At 44.1% G+C, this 16,195-nt stretch overlaps 1 protein-coding gene across 1 annotated transcript in view; it reads left to right on the top strand.

Moving 5' to 3' along the window:
• Positions 1-1,361: 1,361 nt before the first annotated feature.
• pard6gb (par-6 family cell polarity regulator gamma b) overlaps positions 1,362-16,195 on the top strand; it is a 30,714-nt gene continuing 15,880 nt past the window's right edge. Inside the window, exons 1-2 of the mRNA XM_084563520.1 lie at positions 1,362-1,729; positions 7,057-7,279. Of these exons, the coding sequence (XP_084419646.1) occupies positions 1,658-1,729; positions 7,057-7,279 (295 nt within the window). The 5' untranslated portion in view covers positions 1,362-1,657. The remainder of the gene's footprint in view (positions 1,730-7,056; positions 7,280-16,195) is intronic.

Raw genomic sequence — 16,195 nt, 5'->3', positions numbered from 1 at the left:
GGAGGCATGCAATCTGCAGCTGTTGTACACAGGCGGCTTCAGGGGCCCAGGAATGTTGTAAAGCAGGACGGCAGTCAGTGATACTCATTAACCCTGCTGCTGATGGCTATCCCTCATCAGCTGGTCCGTATACAGTGAGTGTGGTTTACGGTTGGGCTGTTGAAGCGAACTGGTTGCTACCTTGGTGAATGGGTTGTCTTGCCTCGAGTGTAGCTGGTGCACTTTGAAGCTCCCTGTTCTCTCAATCAATCAATCAGTCTTTATTTATAGAGCACTTTAAAAGCAACACAGCTGGCCAAAGTGCTTGCACAGAGATGAGAATATATAAAACACACAGAAGAATTAGAAACAAGATCAGAGGTAGTTGGTGGGCATGTTTTGTTATTTAGTTAGAGCCATAAACTATAATAATCTCATTAACATAGTGGTATCAGCCATGTTTAAGTTGCATTAGATTCACTGTGTACTGAATACAGTTGAGTTTAGTTGTGAATCCATCTTATTATCTTTACTATGAACACAAACTACTGCAATATATATATTTTTAAACATGGCAGGTGTCTGATGAGACATTAGACAGCAGATACATGTGTCATCTTGGGCATTGAAGACATTATAAGTAATATTATGAATATGATGTGATTTTTAAATAAGGCTTAGATTCCCACCACCATCAGAAATAATGACAGCATGTGTCCCTCTCTGTCTAAAATGTTTGTACCAGTTCACAAACAGAGGAATCAAGGCATCTCTCTTTGCATTCCTGCAGTGGTTTTAGTTGTAATACCAAAATCAACACTAAATATGATTTATATGGTGATCAGGGTCATACTTAATTCTAAATTGTTCCATCTTTCATTATAAAACAACTGTCTGCCCCTTTTAAGTGGGGGCTTTGGAAAACGTGGGGAAATGCGTCCTCTGGCGCGCTGGAGGTCCAGCGTGCGTGGTGCTGCATTCAAAGCTATCGGATATATTAGTACTATTAGATAAATTCTCATAAATGACGAAATGAAATTAGAAAGTAGAGAACTGGGGCTGTGGGGTAGTTTTTTCATTTAGCCTAATAACTTTCAGGCGATGAATAGGTTTAAAAATGTCTTCCTAAAAATCTTGGTGAAAAAAATACGGTAGTAGCCTATTGTACATAAGCTGGCAAAGTGTATTGGGGGAGGGGGAGGCTGCAGCATTTTGTTGGATGAAATTAATTGTAGCCGGATATAAGATGCAATAAATTATAAAGGCGTAGTTTTAGCCTATTCGTTTTTGTTTTACATAAACAATGAGGCCATGGCTGCCGAAGATGCGAATTACGAGCTTTACATGAATGCAGCGTAGGATCCCATTTTTTTTTAGGAGGGCTGATGTCATTTCAAAACTTAACTACACTCCCAAGTCAACGCCGCGACTTGCTCACCTCTTATTTCCCCGTAGTCCTCCCTCATGTGTGTCGGAGCGCATTAAAGAAAAGTCCAGGAGGTGAAATATACGAAAGAAAGACGCGAACTTCTCTCTTAGAGGCGAAGCAGAAGGATTTCTAGAGCACAAACTCCGGGACTGGAAAAAGCCCCTGTTTCTGTGGGCAAAGGCGGCTAAACTTTTCCTTTTTTTATTTTTTATTTTTTTATTTTTTATTATTGAACTGCAGTCAAACAAAATGAATCGGAGCTTCCACAAATCGCAGCCTCTGCGAAATGTTGACTGTAACGCCGTGGAAGTGAAAAGCAAGGTGAGTGGTGGACGGGTTTAAAATGAAACGGGGGGGCTCTGGGGAGAAAATGTATCTTCACATGGTCGTCCCGTAACGGGGCAGGAGTCGGTGGCACAAATCTTACATGGTGCGTTTTCGATTTTTTTTTATTTTATTTATTCCTTTCTGTGTCAAAAGGTTTGAGGTAGACTTGAACGCAGCACACGCTGTTTGTGTTTCATTTGCTCTGATTGTTTGCTCCTTTACTTCCGACCATGCAGATTGTTGTGCTGATTCGGCTCTCAAGCTGCTGGTGGAAAGGAGAGGAAGAGAAAAAAAAAAAATGGTTTGAGCAACACTGCTTTTAATATTTCATCTTCAGATCGGATGTTCATTCCGTCACATTAGTTACATTCAGTGCTCTGGTGCTGCATAGTTTCAGACTCCTCGTTGTTTTGGGATAGTTTGTTAGAGTCTGAATAAATTAAGTTTGAGCATCAAGTAACACAGTTATCCACCAATACTAGATTTATGTAATATAGGGCACCAGTCTATAAAACATTACACCAGATAACTTAGACATTTAGACAAATAGGCTATGTTCCATCTGAAATAATAATAATTAAACAAATAATCAAACATCCTCATTAGGTATGAGACACAGTTTTCTAAGAGTTTATGTTGTTGGATGTTGTGATAGAAAACTGTTTGTGTGGGTAATCAAAACAGTAATATATCCTTTTTTATTATTATTGTTGTTAAGAAATTGCCTCAATAGTAAATTGAATCTACACGTATGTTGAGGATGAGCTCTTCTTTCAGCTGACATGCCAAAACTGAGACCAGTTACAAGAGAGGTGACTCATTCACTCCAGAGGTCTTTCACTTTCAGCTCTGGCAGCCCAGTTTCAGTGGAGGTGAAGGGGCAGCGACCTGGTACCTGATGGGCGAGGTGGGGGGGGTGGTGGGGTGAGCATCTATTCCAGGATGCTCTCACAAGTGACCCTAAACGAGACATCAAAGGGCTGCGTTTCTCTTTTGAGGCAGGGTGGGTTTCATGTTTGTTCCAGAGAGACAGGAGTGGTCTCTTTGTAGCCACCAGAGATTGTTTGTGGGTGGGACTGATGGCAGAGGACAGGTTTACCGGCGTCATCAGCATCTCTGCGAGGCTGACTCACGGTCACACAACGTCACACGTTTCCTCTTTTAGATCAGATAGAAGTCATCACTCGCAGTTGCGTCACTTTGTTTGCCCGTTTTGTCCCCGGCCCTCCGGGTCTTTTTGTTGCTCCCCGGAGGCCGAGCAGCTCCGCACTGCTTCCTCCTCAGTGGCAAATTTGATCAGAGTAACCGCGTTAAGAAAATAAGCGGATGGTTTGGAGAGGAGATAAGTGGTGTGAATGCATTCTGTATCTCCTGACAGTTGAGGACATTTGAATATTTGTGTAAAAAAAAAAAAAAAAGTCTTATCTACTAAGTAGTTGTGCCACGTTTGAGTCTCTGAAAAGCAGCTTGTATGAATTTTCTGATCCACGTTCACCATTTAATAATAAATTCTTTAAGTAATTTTTAAGCAAAAGTAAAAAAAGAAAAGCAAAACACCTTTTTTCCAGTTTCTTAAATGTCAAATTGTTTTTAGTCTTTTAACCTGACTATCCTTGGGCTTTGCTTAGACTTTGAGGAAACGTGTTTGCCATTTTTTGGTATTGCTTGCTTACTTTAGGCCCAAATATTAATAGATTAATCAAGTAAATAATAGATTGATGAAGCAACATTGAAAATAATAAGTCTTAAGGCTCGTCTAAAGTACCGCGGGAGATGGCGTGACCTGTGCACGTAGCCTACACTGGTGCGAGCCATTTATACTTGTGCGCTCGTCAGTTCAGTCTGGCTCGCTCTGTAACGGTGCCACCCAAACGATGGTCACAGCTGTGTCTTTTTTGCCAGTTGGGTTAATTTTTGTTTCCGTTTTGCTGAAACTTTCACCGAAATGTCAACATCGAACCTCCTCAGTCTATCTTTCCTTGGCGTGTTCCTTTTTAATTGATCCAAAACAATCGGTTCAAAAACTTCGGAGATGAAGAAACAGCCCGAAATACTAAAGCGGAAACACGCTACTACGTGCGTCGCTATGACGCGTAGTTACGTTTCTAGGGAGGTGCACGTCATGCTATGGTATTGGGGTCTGCATAGGGTCTGGGCTGAAGTATGAACTGCCTATTAGTCCAGCTATGTCAAAACTGTAAAAATGTCTCGGTTAAGACAAAATCCCAAACTTCAAGGGTACATTTAAATTTCCCGAAGTGACGGTAGGGTTTCTATCGTCAAGATTGTGGTGTGACTGATGTTATGTGCCTGATTCTCACTGGTTCACGTTTGGGTTTTCTCCGGGGAAATTGTTCCAGTGATAAGCTTATCAGGGATAACACTGGAGGTGTCTGGCTGCCTGTTGTGGATCCAGGACCTGGTTTTACTCACTTTAAGCTCTTATCAGAGGACAGAGAGAGAGTGTGTGTGGGGCTGTAGGGGGGTTGGGTGGAGTTTATTTTACAATGATCCTTCTGGCTTTTCATATTCTTTTTATTTTATATTATCTTATAAAAAGCCAGGAAGCTATTGGGAAATCTCTCCTGTGAGTTGTCTTTGACTTGAGTACATGCAAGAAGAAAAGTCAACTATCTTCCATTTTCCCCAGTATGTCAGTTAGACATGTTTCAGCCTGTTGGACGTCCCTTTGCCTTGATTGGCCGGGAGGACAGGTGATGTCACGTTTGTAGTGATGTATTCTTAGGTTCGGGTTTAGTACTGAGGCCCGTGATTAATCGTGCCATGTTCAGACTTGCTCGCACCCGAGGGCCGAACTCTGCTTGTGCAATTGTTCAGACTGATCACGAGGTGCGGTGTCAGGAGAACATTCTCGGTCAGAGCAGTGACGGAAGTCACTGACATACAGAAGTATAATTATGGTTTGGTAAGTCAAGTGTAACATGTTGAAGTCCTACAGAGTTAATTACATTAATTCACGTGATTGGTTTCACTTTCCAAAATGCCACCTACACCTACTCAACACTGGCAAACCTGTTTGTCAGCTTCTCGGGTCGTCCTCTAATGCGAGTCGAGTTTTATTTGCTGGAATCCAAGTTGGGTGCCAGGCATTCAAAATGCAGCTTCACATGTGCTCCTCCGCAGGCTTCAGCGAGTCTGGCAGCAAATTACACCCGCCTGGCATCCCCCTAGTCCCCTAACACGCCCCCTCTTAAATTCATATGTCATCTTCTAATTACAGAGCGGCTTAATGTATCCCCCACTCTTCTGCTTCCCTCCCAGTCTGTATACTGCTACTCTCTTCCGCTACTATGTCAGCAGTTTTCCCCGTCCTCCTCCTCCTCCTCCTCCTCCTACTCCCTGATCACCTCTCCGCTCTTCTCTTCTGCTGTCAGCTTTCCTCTGCTGTGAGCTCATGATTACAGTAACAAACAGCATCTTAGTCTACAAATTACCGCTGTGATTCAGACACCGGTGCAACTGCAGTTGTCTTTCGCAGCGCTTTGTTGAGCTGTGGTTTTGTGCCTCCATTGTATCTTTGTATACTATGAGTCACACGATGACCCCACCATGACCCTCAGCCGTGCTCTCATTGGACATTTAGTGACCTACTGAGTAAAGCTGAAGCACAATTGTTCAAGTCTGTGCTCTTGTGCATAAACAGTGAGTGGGAGGCAGGACCGCCTGCCACTGTCGTTTATACATGCACAGATTTTACTCATCTGTGTTCTTCTGTTCTGATTATACAGCAACCCAGTTCCTATTTCCTGCTGTTTGCAGGAGATGTGCAACTAAAATTTGTTTTTGCAGTGATATGATCTGGATGTGCACTGCAACACAAAGCAACAGTGTTTCCACCAGGAAATGATTTAGCAGAGGTGAAAGGCCATCCTGATTCTGTTTATTTCGTTAAGAGGAGGATGCACTGCGCAACAGTCACACTTGTTGAAGGAATAGTGTTTTTGGGAAGTGTGCTACTTCATTTACTTGGAGATCATTCCATGAGAAGATTGATTTACCTAAATATAAAGCGTAAACAGCAGCCGGTTAGCTTAGCACAAAGACCTTGCTCTGCAGACAGGTTTCTGTGCAACGTCAACAAGTCAAAGTGGGGGGCAATTAGGGACAGAAAGCAGAACTCTTCCATGACATCTAGCAGAGCTGATTACGAAGCATTTCATTTATAGAGGTAATTGCTGTGGTTGCCAGCCATTTCATCATTGTCCTAGAGCTAGCTAGCTCTCTTACAGGTCTCGTATCTTGTACAGTGGGTTAATACTTCTTTCAAATGTGACTTTTGCTTTGTTTAAACTATCCCAACAAACCTATGCAGAGCCTATAGAAGTAGCTGCTGCATTAGGATCTTTCCATAACTACGATGCAAAAAAATCCCAGGAGGCAGCTCGTCTGCAGAGTTTTTCTATGTACTTCAAACATGGGGGGTTAGAACTGATGCAAAAGCACATTGGTAGCGTGCCCATAAATATGCATGCACTCAATAATGTTTGTTGCCAAGAATCTATTCAGGCAACATAGAACGTCTGAAGCTTGTAAAGTAACTAATCAGCCAGCTACATTTGAGGGAGTTTCTTTATTTTTGCGTAAGTGATGAGTAAAATACTTACACGTTGACTTTTTTACTATTTAAGATATAACTTACTTCCTCGGTCTAGTTTTTAGACGAGTAGCAGCTAGTTAGCTTAGCATACAAATGAAAAACGGGCCTTTTTAACTTGTTTTTCATACACAACAATAAAACAAGTGAGCTTTGAGATTGCTGCTGAGATGATTTAGAGCCCTTCAGATAGAGACAGGCCAGCTGTTTCACCCCGCTTTCCTTTACGCAAAAACGTCTGCAGGCTGTTGCTTCAGCGCTTACTGTGCAGACACGAGAGCGCTATCAGCCTTCACATCTAACTCATGTCAAAAAGTAAAGAAGCTTAATTGTTTCTGAAATGTCAAACTATTGGTGTAATAATAGGCCAACTGTTGTGTTGACAGCGCCTCGGCTATTTTTGTCCTGGAGGTTAATGTTCTGCGGTGGTGTGTAATGCAAAAGAGAATTGTATTGCTGCGGATAGCTTTGGAACTGGTTTTGCAAAAGTTTGCAGTTTAATTCCGTTCGTTTATTGCTTAGAAACAGCTTTCCCGGTGCCGTGTTTTCCATAAGGTCATCACCTCGGGCTCAGCGGACTTCCACCTTGTTAATTTTACGCGTGCCAGTCACATCCCGGTTTCCTCTTCCTGTTTGGTTGTCATGCTGACTGTTCTTTTAATGTCCCCTGTCTTTTCTCTCTCTCTCTCTCTCTCTCTCTGTTCAGTATGGGGCAGAGTTTCGCCGGTTCTCCGTGGACCGGGTCAAGCCTGGCAAGTTCGAGGAGTTCTACAAACTCATTCTGCATATCCACCGCATCGCTAATATGGAGGTGATGATCGGCTACGCTGATGTCCACGGTGACCTGCTGCCGATTAACAACGACGACAACTTCTGCAAGGCGGTGTCGACTGCTCACCCGCTGCTCAGGATTTTCATACAGAGACAAGGTAAGTCGTGCGGCCTTTATTTATTGCACAGCAGGAAACACGATTACAGAGTCTTATCCCCCAGGAAATTCATAACATCGCTTTTTAAAAGGAGTTTAATTAATCATCAGATGGATATTGCTTTTCAAATATCCTGCAAATATAAAACAACCAGCTATTGCAATAACTGTTGCAGTTATTGCGCTGACTCAAATCAAGTTTCCCCACAGAATATTTCCTCATCCAATTATGCCGCTCTCGAGGCCTTTTTGTTTACTTCACGCGAGGCTTTCTGTGTGTGTGTCTGTATCTGTTTTTTTTGTGTGTGTGTGTGTGTGTGTTTCCTGCCCCCTTATTGGCTGGATCAGCCGCTGTCTGTGTCTGTCTGCCTTGCTAAGTCCGGTGCCTTATCCAGAGGAAGGGCTTGCAGGCAGATGAACACACACACACACACACACACACACGCACACACACACACAGACTGGTGGCTCGGCAGCCCCCATAGAAATCAGGTCATTGAGCAAAGCCTGTATCCCAGCATACCAGACATTACTGAGAGACAAAAGATCGGCATGAAAAGAGAGACGTCTTACTGAGCCTCCTCCGTTTGTGTGTTTGTGTATGCGTGCATGCGAGTGTGTATTTGTTCAAAGACAACATAGCGGAACCCTGAATGGGAATGGGTCTCTTTCTCTCTCTCCATCTCTCTCTCATTGATCCCAACTCTGGAGTGGGTCTTGACGGCCTGCCAGCCAGCCAGCCAGCGAGCATACAAATGAATCCATCACCATTCACGTCTGTTCCTACTCTCAATCCTTCGAGGAATGTCCCTGGCTCGATTGTGTAATGAATGTGTATTGTTTTAATTGTCCTACGATGGTTCAAATGCAAAAGTACACTGGACAATCTTGCCGCAGACTTTCAGTGAGAAACAGGGTTCGGATATTCGAGAGGCCCCACCAGACTGGCTCGTATGGCCGAAGCTAAACCGACTCATGTCAAGTCGGCCGATAAAACATTTGCCAGTGATGCTTAATTTGAAAACTATTCTAAAACTTTATGAAAGAAGATTTTCGGACATGCGGGAATATCGCAACCCTGGTAAACTGGAATACAGCTCAGACATTTTGTACATGTTAACGTAATCATCATCCCGGTTGATTGATCCTGACGGGGACGTCTCTGTTCCCTTGTACGCGGTGTAAACCACGCATGTGTTTTTCTCATGACCCCTGTTACATTCTCACTTTCTGCCGTGCTCCATAACACTTACTTAATAGAGGAGAAATCCCCTAAAACACCAGTGGGGCAAAGTGATCCTCGCTGGTGGACTGGTTTTGGTGTTCTTACAGTAGGAAGGGGCTTATTTCGTATTGTGGTGGTGTAAACACAGCGCTGACATGGTGATGTGGTTTGGAGGAATGTGCACTGTTGTGACTGATGCTGTCTGAGCATCCTAAGCCTCTCAGTAGTCTGTTGTTAGATGCTAGACAAAGAGGTGTGTGTGTGTGTGTGTGTGTGTGTGAGTACCTCATCGTGTCTGAGATCTGTGGTGCAGGGCAGGCATGAGGAAGCGTGTGTGATAATGCCTGTATCAGTCAGTACCAGCTTGTAAGAACGGGTCATTGGTGGTGTCACCGTGTATCTTCTCCATCCCGGTCAGCAGACCACCCCAGATGAAAGACGAGGCTTCACACACTCATTAAAACAGTGTGACTCAGCACGTGACTCAACTGATGTGTAAAGAAAAGAAAAACGTTTAATCGGATCCCTCCTCAAATAGCTCATCTTATGAAGGTTTTCTTTTGTCTGGAAGCAGCGTACACCGATCGGCCACAGCATTAAAACCACTGTCTGGAGAAGTAAATAACATTGACCATCTTGTGACAGTACAGTGTTCTGCTTGGAAATTTCTGGACCTGGCATTTATATGGATGTTACTTAGACATGTAGCACCCACCTAGACCAGACAAGGCACCCACACCCCATAGCAATGACACTCCTTGATGGCAGCAGCCATCCCCAGCAGGATGCAGCCTGTCACAGGCACACACAAAAACGGTTTAGGAACAACTCAAAGAACATGAAAAAAAGCACAAGGTGTTGACCTGGCCTCCAAATTCAGACAACAGAGGCCCCTCCCCTTCAACCCATAGGACCCAAAGGCCCCCACTAACAATATTCTGTTGCCAGACACCACAGGACACCCTCAGAAGGACCATGTCCATTCTCTGATGAGTCAGAACTGTTTTGGAGGCACAAGGGAGACCTACACAATATTAGGAAAGCGGTCATAATGTTATGCCTGATCAGTGTACTTGGGTTTTGTAGTGCTGTTTGCGACACGCTGCCTTTGGCCTGTTGATGGTCAGGTCTGTGCATTGTACGCGGCCCACCGTTGCCAACGTTTTGTGAGCCAGGAGAAGCCAAATAAAAAGCCCACATGTCTGGTCATAAGGAGAAACACAACAACACACCTACTATCAAACTTTATAAAACTCTTGGATATTAGCAAGTTCTTGGCTTTATGGAAATTTTACAAACTGCAACTTTTTCCAGCACGAGGTTCAAGTAATCGCATGCAACTTCAACAGGGCTGTGTGTCACCTCAAGACACAATCTTTTTGTCTTTCAACAGAGTTTAGGATTTAATAAAGGTGGAGTAATAAAGGAGCTCTTAGTCACCAAAATGGAATGAAAATAAGAGAAGGTTTGAGAGGAAGTACAAAAAGTTCCAGTGATGCATGAAAGGTTTACAGATAGCAGTGTTTTGCTGTACCAGGCTTGGTTGACTGAATAGTGCAGAGATCTAAGTTAACAGTCAGTCAGACCGACACTCCCCTCCACCACAAGATTAGACAATTGGCTATTTGTGTGTGTGCTTGCTTCTTGTAACAATAAGCATTACATGGTGCACATGTTTCTTTTATCTACCCAACACTCCCCTTTCCAGGATTAGGTTTCCATTGTCGGTAAAATCATTTGAGCACGTGCCACGGTTTTGCGGCGATACGATGATACCTGTTGCTCCTCGTGGCGACTGACGGCAGCGTCTTTAATGATAGCCTTCATCAGGAGAATACAGGTTTACACGTTTATTCCCAAAAAAACGCACAGTAGCCGTTCGGTGTAGATGATTACAGGGCGCTTGTCTTCAACCAGATCAAAGAGACATTAAAGGATAACACCCATGTGTTATTTTGTACAGCGAACCAGGAAATTCAAGGTGAAGTAAATCTGAAGAATGGGTCTGCGTGAATGCCACAGCCCATTTTGAAGTGACTCTTCTCTGATTTGTACTATTTATAGTTAACTATACTGATTATCGCTATTTGCACACAGTCATATGAGGAAATGACAGGACTTGTTTTCTTCGGAGTCTCTTTGCTTCTATTAAATTAGATTTGAGAGTGTACAGTGTATGTTAAGCCTTTCTGCGTGTTGTTTTTAATGATTTTATTTCCAGTGTGTTCTTGGATATATTTATATTGTTGGGTTGCGTGTTTAAATTCAGAACATTTCATTCACCTAGTTGCTCTTTCTTGTAGAAAGGAGTCTTTCTGTCTTAAATTGTTTAGAATAACTTCCATTCATGCTGCACTTTGTAACATGTGGGCGAGAAGGGCCATCCTTCTTTCTAATCCTTCTTGTGAAGTTTAACAACATCACAAATGCTGCACATTACTTCTGCAACCTCTGCTGCATTATTTGAAGCTTTGCAGTAGCCACATAATGTTTGTCATTTTAAAAGAACATTTTGCAAGTCAAGAAAGTTGCAGTTTGCTGCAAGGAGGTGAACTCCAGCTGTCTTCTCCCGCAACGCACGTCCCCAATGTGGCACATTTCACTTTGTTGTGAAATGGGGTGCAGAAGTGGAGAGAGTAGCTTAAAGTGACTTCACATATGACGTTGGGTGGGCAGTTTAATGCTTTCTTCAATTATTTCTCCCTCGCCATTGACTGCTGCAGTTATCTCCTCCAAAATAAGGTCCCACGGTGGTCCACCGGAAGAGGCAGGACTTCTCTGTATCAGTTTGTAGAGGGAGCAAGAGAGAGAGGGGGGAGGGTAGTCACTTCGCAGAGTGAAGTTTTTGTACTGGGACACTTCTACATTTCTCATGCACAAAGAATCGAAGGGGGGGAGGGGCGAGCGAGTGATGGGAAAAAATGGGACGCATCAAAAGATTTGCGGTGAAAGAGCAGCTCTGTATGTGGAGGTGCTCCTTGTCTGGTCGAATGCGTGGGGGTGTGATTGTAGAGGTTAATTCATGTGGAGTGAACCAATTGATTGTTAGATTGAGGTCACATGCACATTTCAGTGCTTCCACACAGGAGGAAGAACTGAAATGAATGGATCCTAGGACACCGGTACTGTCTCCTTGGCCCAGCCTTTCCTGTTCAATACTGTTACACTCTCTCTATAATCTGTACTCATCTCGTCCATCTGACATTTTCTCAAACGTTTATCTAAGGAAACCACGGGAGTACCAACTGCTCATTCATATTCTCACTCAAAAAATGCAAATTAGGACCTAGATAAGCCTGACAGGGACTGCCTACATGGGTATTTTGGGCAAAGATAACTCAGGACAGGAAATTGTCCGCCCCTCCCTGTGGATTTCAACACTCAACCAGCTTATTACTTGAAAGATAAATGTAAATGACCCCTGTGAGTCCAAACCTGAATACATCTTAAGTTACTCCCATGAATCAGGCTGTAAATGACGGCTGTTAAGGTGCTGGGGAAATTTTGAGAGCCAGTAGGAAGTAAAACTACCCACTAATTTTCCACAGTGCAGTAATTGATGTTTTTTTTATAATCTTAGCTCTTTGGATCACAAGTAGGGTTCAGATAAGGATATGTGATTTAAATTGTTCTGAAATTTTACCTGAAATTATGCTATGGTAGACAAGAACGGTCTTGATCCAAGCAAAGCACATTCCCATTATTTGGGCCGGTTAAATGCAGTCGTCTTTGTAGACGGTGCCAGGGCCCTGCACACAGACTAAACTTTCAACAAAGAGAAGAAACCCCTATCTGGCAAAGGGCTAAAAGTTTAAATAAATAGAGCAGTCGAGGTAAGCCAAGGTCGCGTCTGCGTGGCCTCATATCGAGCATGCAGGGGTTTAAAGCCGCTAAGGGCCGACTGCTGTCCACACCTGTGAAAACCAGGACCAGATACCAACCCAACGTCAGCCAAACCAAAGAGAGATGTGGTACAGAAATAAAAACACGGCAGAATTTAATCGGCAGCGAGGCCAGCTAAAGCTAAGCCGTGCAGACGTCCAGACCAGCGCTGTTACACAACAGCTTGGACAGCGCAGTTACCTGGAGATCAGCGAAAATATATTTCTGTCTGCACTTCGCTGACTCTCCTTTCTTTTGCTTTTTATTGTTTTTTTTTTTCCCCTCCATCAATTTAATGAGAAATGTGTTTATAGAAAAAAATCTTGGCAGGTTGTTAATACAGGGTTGTCATTTACACACAGACCTGTTGAGTTTTAGGGAGTAAAACAGGAAGACTATCGCTGCCTGTTGGAAATGCTTGAGAGAAACGTTCATTTATAGTGTCAGTGTATTAGTCATCACCGTAGGGAGGTGCCTCTGTTCAGTGCGAGCTGTTGACATCCTTGGTCAAGTCATGATTTGACTTTTCATTTTTAGAAACGCATCCAACAACATTTCACGTTAAAAATTAATCACCGACAAATCAGGACAATGACAAAATACTTCTGTTAAAGGAAAAGTTTTCGTGGGAGCGTTTTGAAGTATCTCATGTACATAGAGATGCTAGTAGATGATAGGCCCAGGTTTGACATTAACCATGGAGTTAAACATTAGCCGCCGTCGATACCCCTAAGAAACCTCATGAATCCATGAAAGCTGATGAATGAACTCTGTGGTCATGGTCCAATTCCTGAAAGGGTTACAGTCCAAATGTTCAAACTGAGAGGAAGTTTGGTGGGCTTTAAGGTTAGATTATGCTTCGGCGTAGTGATCACGCAATGGTCACGCAATGGCCACGCAGTTGCTCGGACGCAGTCGTGAGACCGTGATGGTTCTGCGTGGGGTTTACGTGTCGAAATGCATGCCACACCGGTAGAGGGCGCTATGGTTTTTTGTGACCGACCGACCGAGACTCTTGTGACTATCTCGCCTCGTTATTTACCTTCCGGCTTTTGCCGTAGTCACAGTGAACGATGGACACCGAGACAGAGAGACTGGCGTTGGAGCTCCAAATTATTCAAGCAGAGGAAGAAATACTTCTATTGCAAATTAGGGCACGACAAAGGAGACAATGATGTTTATGAGTGGAAACCGGAAAAGCGGTCTCCAGCGGATGTAGTTAGCGGACCAATCACAGCCAATGCCGCTGCGTTGCTGCTGCGTTGCTGTTGCGTCGCCTCGACGCGCGTCGAGGATTTTTGGGAGGTGCGCGTCTGGCCCTTGCGTAGGACGCACGGGGGTCCGCAAGGACGCAATAGGTCCGTAATAGGTCCGTACGCACGGACGCGCTGTGTCAACGCGGAAGCATAATTTCGGCTTTAGTTAGTTTTGTCTGGTATGTATTTGCAAAAATTTCATAAAATCCTATTCCTCATACAAGATTGCAAGCAGACATCGGTTAACTTCAATGTCTGTTGTAACTGTGGATTATTCCTTAATGTTTTTTACATTTTCTTTTTCGTCCATCATCCGATTCGTGTACGCTTGCAGCTTTAAAAGAAAGCTCACATTAACTCCAGCCGTGATTACAAGGAGTGACCGTGCACTGTCTTTGTTGTGATCCACTCTGTCTTTGCGCTGTTATAGTGGCCAACTGCAGGAATCCTGTCAGCACATCTGGCCACTCTCTCACCGTGGCCAGAGGGCTTCAGAGAACACGTGCATGGATGTGCGAGTGCACACGGTGTGTACTTTTTGTCCACATGTCCTTCTTGCTAAATGGGACTGTGCAGCAGATGTGTCAGTCATTGTAGCTCTAGGTTAAAACTGCCCCCCCACCCCCCACCCCAACCACACACACATGAAAACAAGAGAAAGAGCCACTTCAGTAATTAGCGATGGCTCTTTATCCCACTCAGACCTCCGTAAGCCGATTTAGTCGTTGGAGTCTGGATCAGGAGATGATTCAAAATATATTCACCCAGATGTGCAGCAGTTCTGTTTTGTTTTCTTCGTTCAGCTTTGGGTTGTTGGTTGTTGTATGAATAACTAGCATTCCAGCCATTCAGTCAGATACCACGCTGGGCAGAAACCATCCTTTTCCTCATACCAGCAGGTCTATTTTCGTCATGTAAAGGCATGGCCTTATTCCTTTGCCTTTGGTCTGCTTTTGTGACTCTGGTCTTTGTGCTTTGGTAGCAGAGAGCTGCCCCAGGCTGTGCACTGAAGGATGCGGTTTAGTGAAAGGGATCGCTATGAGACAACAGCCCAGCACACCGCCTGCTCCTTCTTGAACGTCGGTTAATCAGATTTTCTACCCTCTCTTGTGCTTTGATTTTCTTAGTTATATCCTCCTCCTTTTTTTGGTTTTCCTTTCTTTGAGCACAGTGGTGAAAGTCAGAAGGATGGCGGCAAAACAATGCAACCCATCCCACTGATCATCTTGGGCCGCATTCAGGAATTTTGTCTTAGGTATCTGCTTAGACCAATCCTCATTCTTATTAGAGTTCAGACATGACTCAAATGTCAAGGGCAAAGGGGGGGGGGGGAGAAAACCACGGCAGACAGTGGGGAGTCAGCCTGACGGTGAGAAAGACAGACAGACCGGCAGGGAGGAGGAAAGGAGGCGGAGAGGAATGAGCAGGTTGAGTCCACCTCTGCAGTGTGGTCTGCCCATTATCCTCTTGTTATAATCTGATCCAACACCCGGGTGAGAAGAGGTGGCACAAGCGAATGCCATGAACAGAACGGGACAAAAAAAAAGACTTTTATTGGAGCTTTTTGTAAGCTTTAAAGCCAGGGTCACATTCAAAGGGCAGCTGCATGGGAAAATGTCTTTCAACTGAGGCAAGTAAGGTGTTTAAAGAACAGCCACTGACGGAAAGTGGTGTCCTGTTCATCTCTGTACCGTTACAAATAAAGCCCTGTGTCTACTGGGAAAATTTTCTGCGCCGTAAAACCTTTGAGGTAGTGTGTGTGGGCTTCTCAATAAAACCTGTGTGTGGCCTTTTCTCTGCGTGTCTTCAGAACAATGCCAGCCTTAGTTAAAGTGTGATGGAGATGCCTGGTTCTTGGGGTGGGGTAGGGCAGCGACAGTCATGCCTTCCGGGGAGCTGCCTCTCTTTGTGCCCCTCACTGCAAAGCCACCAGAACCCGTCTGGAATATGCTGTAAATAATGTCAGCTGGCACATGAGTGGACAAACAAGCAAAGACACACAGATCCACACCAATGCTTAACATGCAGCCAGAATGGAGCGTGCACACACATACTATTCCATTGCGTGGATAGTTGCACCATTTTTCTTTTATGCTTTACCTGTAACAAACCATTTCAGAGCACCACATGTTCATATATGCAGCACACACACACACACACACACACACACACACACACACATAAGCAGTGCTCGTCTTTGTTCTTGAGTCCTGGGAGGAGACATCCTGCATTTTAATTAAACTTCGAGGGGTTGCCGTGTTTGTCAAAAACTATATTGGTGTTTGTGTTTCCTAAGCCCCTGCTTTCATATTGGTTTACGACCCCGCTTTGAACTGCGCCCCCGCTCTCCCACAATGAAGTTTCCAGACATTGTGAGACAGGACTGTCTGTGTCAGGGAACCCTCCCCGTCTTCTGTTTGTCACTCTTGAAGATCAATTCGTGGATTCACTTCTGCATTTTCAGAAAACGAACAAATTTCCCAAAGGATTTATCTGATTGTCACTTCTTCTTATCGCTACAAATGTACTTCATCCACAGCTGCTCTCAATTCAA

Source organism: Chelon labrosus (genome assembly GCF_963514085.1).
Source record: "Chelon labrosus genome assembly, chromosome: 16".
Classification (NCBI taxonomy): domain Eukaryota; kingdom Metazoa; phylum Chordata; class Actinopteri; order Mugiliformes; family Mugilidae; genus Chelon; species Chelon labrosus.
Note: the sequence above shows the minus strand (reverse complement) of the source record. Positions and strands in the feature narration are given on the sequence as shown.